Source organism: Otolemur garnettii, unplaced genomic scaffold (genome assembly GCF_000181295.1).
Source record: "Otolemur garnettii isolate 467f Iridium unplaced genomic scaffold, OtoGar3 scaffold00028, whole genome shotgun sequence".
NCBI classification, from domain to species: domain Eukaryota; kingdom Metazoa; phylum Chordata; class Mammalia; order Primates; family Galagidae; genus Otolemur; species Otolemur garnettii.
The window spans coordinates 5,558,559-5,564,558 of record NW_003852423.1 but is presented as its reverse complement, the minus strand read 5'-3'; the positions used below and the strand labels follow the sequence as shown (position 1 = coordinate 5,564,558).

At 40.0% G+C, this 6,000-nt stretch overlaps 1 protein-coding gene across 2 annotated transcripts in view; it reads right to left on the bottom strand.

Annotated features, from left to right (window-relative positions):
- KLHL7 (kelch like family member 7) overlaps positions 1-6,000 on the bottom strand; it is a 75,662-nt gene that overhangs the window by 43,269 nt on the left and 26,393 nt on the right. For both annotated transcript variants that reach the window (XM_003788497.1, XM_003788498.2), the window contains exons 3-4: positions 5,225-5,318; positions 4,859-4,983 (exon numbers count right to left, since the gene is read on the bottom strand). In XM_003788497.1, coding sequence (XP_003788545.1) covers positions 4,859-4,983; positions 5,225-5,318 — 219 coding nt within the window. The remainder of the gene's footprint in view (positions 1-4,858; positions 4,984-5,224; positions 5,319-6,000) is intronic.

Here is a 6,000-nt window from a genome sequence, read left to right as displayed (position 1 = left end):
CTTACAGCAACCTCCAGCTCTTGGGCTTAGGCAATTCTCTTGCCTCAGCCTCCCGAGTAGCTGGGACTACAGGTGCCCGCCACAACACCCTGATATTTTTTGTTGTAGCTGTCGTTGTTATTTAGCAGGCCCAGGCTGGGTTCAAACCTGCCAGCCCTGGTGCATGTGGCCGGCACCCTAACCACTGAGTGATGGGCACCAAGCCCACAGTTCCACTCCTTGATGGTATCCTTTGATTTTTTTCTTCTTGACTAAACTTTTGTTTTTCTAGCCAAGTCTTTTATTTTTATCTTCTATTTCATTAATTCATGCTTTAAAGGTATTTTCTTCTACTTTCATCTGGTGTTTACAAAGTTATTTTCCCTATTTTTTTTTTTTTTTGTTTGTTTGTTTTTTCAGACAAGGTCGCCTTCTGTCATTTAGGCGGGAAAGTAGCGTCAAACTCTGGGCTCAATCCCGAGTAACTGGGACCATAGGCATGTGCTATCACACTGGCTCATTTTTCTCTTTTCTTTCTTTTGTACAGACAGTGATATAGGACAGGTGGCCCCCAGCCAGCTCAGTCCAGCTGGGCTGGAGGACCTGCTGCCTCCGCCTTAGTGGTGTTGGTGCTGCGGCAGCCGGCAGAGGAACCAGGGGGTGGAGCATGGGCAAGTGGGGGGAGCCTCCCTCCCCCACCGTAGGCTCCAGTAGCCAAAGGGACCGGACAACTGCTGGGAGACCCGGCACCTTGGTGTCTCCTTCCTTTTTACACTTATGACTAAATACGGAACCCCCATTTCCTATGCCTAGGTCAATTTCATGTAAGTTTCCTAGAGCCTCAGTTCTGTGAACCGAACTGTGTGCATTCATTAGTACAGTCATTCACCTTGCCCCAGAGGAAGAGACTGTGTCCATTCATTTCCTGGCCTCATATAGAAGGAACCCGTGCACCTATATACACCCCTAAATGGAGGCTTTTCTCTCCCAACTAGGGTTTTCTCTTCCTACCAGGAACTTTAGTGTTTTTGTATTCTTTTCTGTAAATAAATTCTGTCTTGCCACTGATCTGTGGTCCGCGGATTTATCCTTCAAATCACCGAGACCAAGAACCTGGTATCAACAGGATCTCACTATGTTGCCCAGGCTGGTCTCAAACTCCCAGGCTCAAGCAACCCTCCTGCCTTGGCCTCCCAAAGTGCTGGGTGAGCGCCACTGCAGCTTCCCTAACTCTTTAAGTAGAATACTTAAATCAAGAAAGAATAATAAAATTCATTTATTTGAAAAACATTTTAAGACTACAAATTTTCTTCTAAGAAATACTTTGGTTACATTCTGAAGATTTAGATTTACTGTGTGCTTATTTTTATGTTTCTATATACCTGTAAGTTTTTTTTTTTTGGTAGTTTTTGCAGTTTTTGGCCAGAGCTGTGTTTGAAACTACCACCTCCGGTATATGGGGCTGGCACCTTACTCCTCTGAGCCACAGGTGCTGCCTTGTAAGTTCATTTTAAATATTTCATTAAAAAGTACTTTTCTAAATAATTCTTCATTTAAATTTCCAAGTTTCCAGAATGGGGTGGAAGGAAACAGCTATCCTTCCATGGTTACTTTGTATTCTACTGCATTGTAATCAGAGGATGAGGTCTGGGTCTATTCTTTTTCAGGGGCTCCAGATTTTCTGTGGCTGGAGATCAGTATGTATAAAACTCCAAGGATGCCTGAAAATAGCAGTTTTCTCTGATAACTGGGTAACTCTGTTACACCTGTCTAAACAAGTTTGTGTTATTCAAATCCTTATTCTCTTTCTAAGCCTGATTTTTCAAATTTCTGGGCAACTCTATAAGCTACTCACCAGCCTTTCCATAAATATCCTTTCTGTTTGAACCAGCAACATTCAGTTTATTCTGCTTGCAACTAAGAAACCTAAACACTAACATCCCTATCTTGAACTCTACCTCTCACTTAGCTGTAGTACTTCTTCCAATATGTTTCAGGTGATTATACATTGTTTCCTGGAAATATCCCAAATGATGATGTCTTGAAATAGTTCTTTTTTTTCTCCCTTATCACTTGCAAATCTTCTAACTTCAGATTGCAGATACAAAAGATTAACGCCATAGGGCCTTCTAAGTAACCTATTATAATCAGTTATCCGTTGCTGCTAGATAAGATCCCCCCAACTTAGTGCTTCATAATAATAAAAATATTATTTCTCATAATTCCATGGGTCAACTTGTAATTCTTCTGATCTGAGTTAGCTGGTTGTTGGGCTGGGGCTGGTCTAAACTGGGGTCATTCACACAGGTTAACATGTAGGCCAAGTTGGTCTAGGAGACACCAGCTAAGACAGCTCATCTCTGCCCCAAATGATCTCTAGCCTTCTTTTGGGGCTAGTAAAAGAGTTCCCAACAGCAATGGAGGCAAAGTCCCAAAGTACAAGCAATTTTCCATTCATATCACATTTGATAATACCCCACAGGCTAAAGCAAGACATATGGCCATGCCAGATTACAAGGCAGGAAAACACCTCTTGATGGGAGGAGCTACAAAGTCATATTGCAAGAGGGTGTACTTATATGGGTGAAAAGACTTTATGGTCATTTTTTGTAATCCACCATACTAGCTTGCAAGTTCTTTCTTTGTACTGACTTTTTACTGTGGCAAAATATACGTAACATAAATTTACCACACTGACAATGTTGTACCATCACCCCAAATGCAAGTTCTCTCTTCATCTTTGGAGGTAAAAAAGAATATCCCTAAGGGAGGAATACCTGAGGTCAGTATTCAGTGTAACTTAGTCTGAAAGTTAACGTTTTTTAAGCCCAGAGATGTCTGTTACTATTTGGTTTTTGTTTTTCCTCCATCTGTTTCTTCTGGAGCCCCGAATTGCCACTAGGGTTCCACAGTATGTTCCTCCCACCTCTCTTCTTCTCACTAACAGCTTGTTTTTCTTTGTGTCATTTTTGTTTTCTATCATGAGGCAGCTTCCTGCTTGACTTTTTGTAGGCGCATCTATTCGTTTTTTCAATTCCACTGAATGTCAACAACCTGAAAAATCATGGGTTTATTTCCCTTCAAATAAATCCTTTTTATTTCTAAGTTCTCTTCATTTCTTATATTGAATTTGCCTTACATAAGTCATTCGTTTTGGCTGTTTAGCTTGATTTTCTGGTTCTCAAACGACTGAGTTTCCTGTAACTTTATCTGCTCTTTGCCCAATTCCATCAGCTGCCATAGGTTCCTTTAGCGCTTACGGACGTGCTGACGGAGTTCTCCAATCAGCTAGCAGGGAGAGCCATGCTAACAGCTAACCATAAAGCAGGAGGAAGCAGTTCCCTTAGTCACCCAGCTCTTGCACCTGCCTCAGCTGGCTGGGCTACTTACTGTCTTTGCCCCACGCTTAGCCAGACACTCAGCCTCCTTTCTAGGGTGCAGGGATGCCCTTCCTCCCAGCTTAGTAGACAATGATGACAGAAGGTATCCAGAGGCAAAACTGCTAAATGGTCTTCCCAGAAGCCCAAATCCTAATGTGTGCTTAGCATAAACTCCCTCTAAGTTCCACAGTATGCTTTGTACCACCATATCTACTTCCTATACATTTTAAAACCATTTTTTCCCTTTGTACTCGAATCACCCCAGTAGGACATTTAGAACGCTAAGGAGGAACAGAAACAAACATACTTAAACCGCCACCTTTTAAAAACATAAAGTAATTAACAGGGAAGGTAGGAAAACATTATTAAAGTAGTCCTCCCTTATCCATGATTTCACTTTCTGTGGTCTAAAAACATTAACTGGAAAATTCCAGAAATAAACAACTTGTAAGTCTGAAATTACATGCTGTTCTGAGTAGCGTGATGAAATCCTGTATCCTCCTGTTCCGTTTGGCCCAGGACGTGAATCATCCCTTTGTCCAGTGTATCTACACTTACATCCCCCTGGCCCATTTGTCGCTTACCAACCATCTTGGTTATCAGATGTACTGTCCTGAGATTGCAGTGCTTGTGTTCTAATAACCCTTATTTTACTTAATCATGGCCCCAAAGCACCAGAATAGTGATGCTGGCACATTGTTACAGTTGTTCTATTTTGTTATTATTGTCATTAATCTCTTTTGGTGCCTAATTTATAAATTAAACTTTTCATAGACTTCTCATACATATTTTGAATAGGGTTTGGTACTATCTGAGGTTTCAGGCATCCACTGGGGTCTTGGAACATAACCCGCAGTAAGAGTGGACGACTATGCAAAGATCTGAATGTTTATCCACATGCCACTAAAATTCATCACTTTGGAGAAAATCATGTTACACTTTGGAAAACTCTGATCAGCTGTCTCTGCTTCTCCTATTATAAACTACAAAATACTTTATTAACAGCTTCGAATGGAGAGCTATAGCAGTCTCTCTGTATCCTACTTTGTAATCTAGGATTTTTATGTTTTCCAGTATAAAGCAACATATCTGACAATGTCAAGAGGCAGCATGTGCAGTAGGTACGAATTAGATTATAAGCAAACATTCATATTTATGATCATAAATGCCTAATAAAAGCAAACATTCATGATACTATATACCACACAACCACCATATGCAATCCTTATTCCTTGTACCTAGACATGAAAATTCATCACATACATCATCGTTTTATATTTTAGAAAATTTTGATACGATACTTAACAAGCTCATTGCTGCCTAGGTTAACATGCATCTCTCTGAGCTCCTCTTAAATTTTATTACTAGAAACTGTCCTAGAGGACAATGTCTTTAAGGTTAAATGATGAAACTTAGAACCACACTTTTTTTCTTTGTCCAAATACACGTTAAGGATTTCAAACAAACAAACAAACAAACAGAAAGCTGATATTTCTTACCGAGACAATTTGAAGCATCAACTTGTTCTTTCAAAAAATCAACACACATTTTCTTCACAGGTTCAATCTGATACTGGTTTGCAGCATCTAACAAAGACTGAACATTGTTGCTATTCACAGAAATTCTGCAAATAAGTGAATACTTCCCATTATTTTTATGTTTTTGAATGTTACTGTAGAAAATATCCCACTAGCCCCTGAAATTAAACAAAACATTAAACTGTCAATCCTTGAATTAGTATGGCATGGAATCCTTCACTCTTCCATCCTTGCAGTTTTTCCTTCTGAAGAGTTACAGAGCACACCGATTGGTTACAACAACGCTCTGCCAAGGCAGATCTGGAAAAATGATCCTTCCTGACTCACCTAGCAGTATAAGCAAATTCCACAAGTTGTTCAATAATGTCAGGTTCAGCATCTTTGAGTTCTACTTCAAAGGATTTGGATTCAAGCATGTTAGCTAAAATGAAGAGAAGAAACAGACGGCATCAGTCTTACAGGTTTACCTGAGGACCCAGACCATTCCAGGCCATGTTAAATATGGAGCAGAATAATAGGACAGGTCTCTTGGGAAGAAAATATCCTAGCAAACCCAACATTATCATAATAAATGCCAAGTAATTTTCCACATTTGAGTTGCATCTTAATCTAAGAAAATAGTGTACTATTTTTTTTAAGCCCAAATAAACAGACATAAAGCTAGACTTAATTTCCCCCTAACTCCTAAAGCAATTTAGTAGCACTTTAAAATCATTACAAGCAAATCATCCCTGGTGTAGTTAAATCTATGAGAGCAATAACAATTATGTGTGTGTGTGTGCGTGTGCACACAAAGCTCTTATTCCTTCTAAAAACCCTGGTAGGTAGCTGGAGCACCAAAGAGAAAGGGGCAGATACACTACAGAACTTATCAAGCTCATAAAACAGTACCAAGTATAGGAAGCAGAGCTTGGACCCAGTTCTCAACTCTAAATCTAGGTGCTTTCATGTACAATACGCTGTGTCTCTTTTTTCCTTTTCAGTTTTAACTTGCTAGATAAAATGTCGTAAGATTTATCTGTTCCTTTGTCTTTCCACTTGAGGAAGAAACCCCTGGGCGCTACGGTGGAAGCCACATCTCCATCAAAGGCATCAGCCCTTAG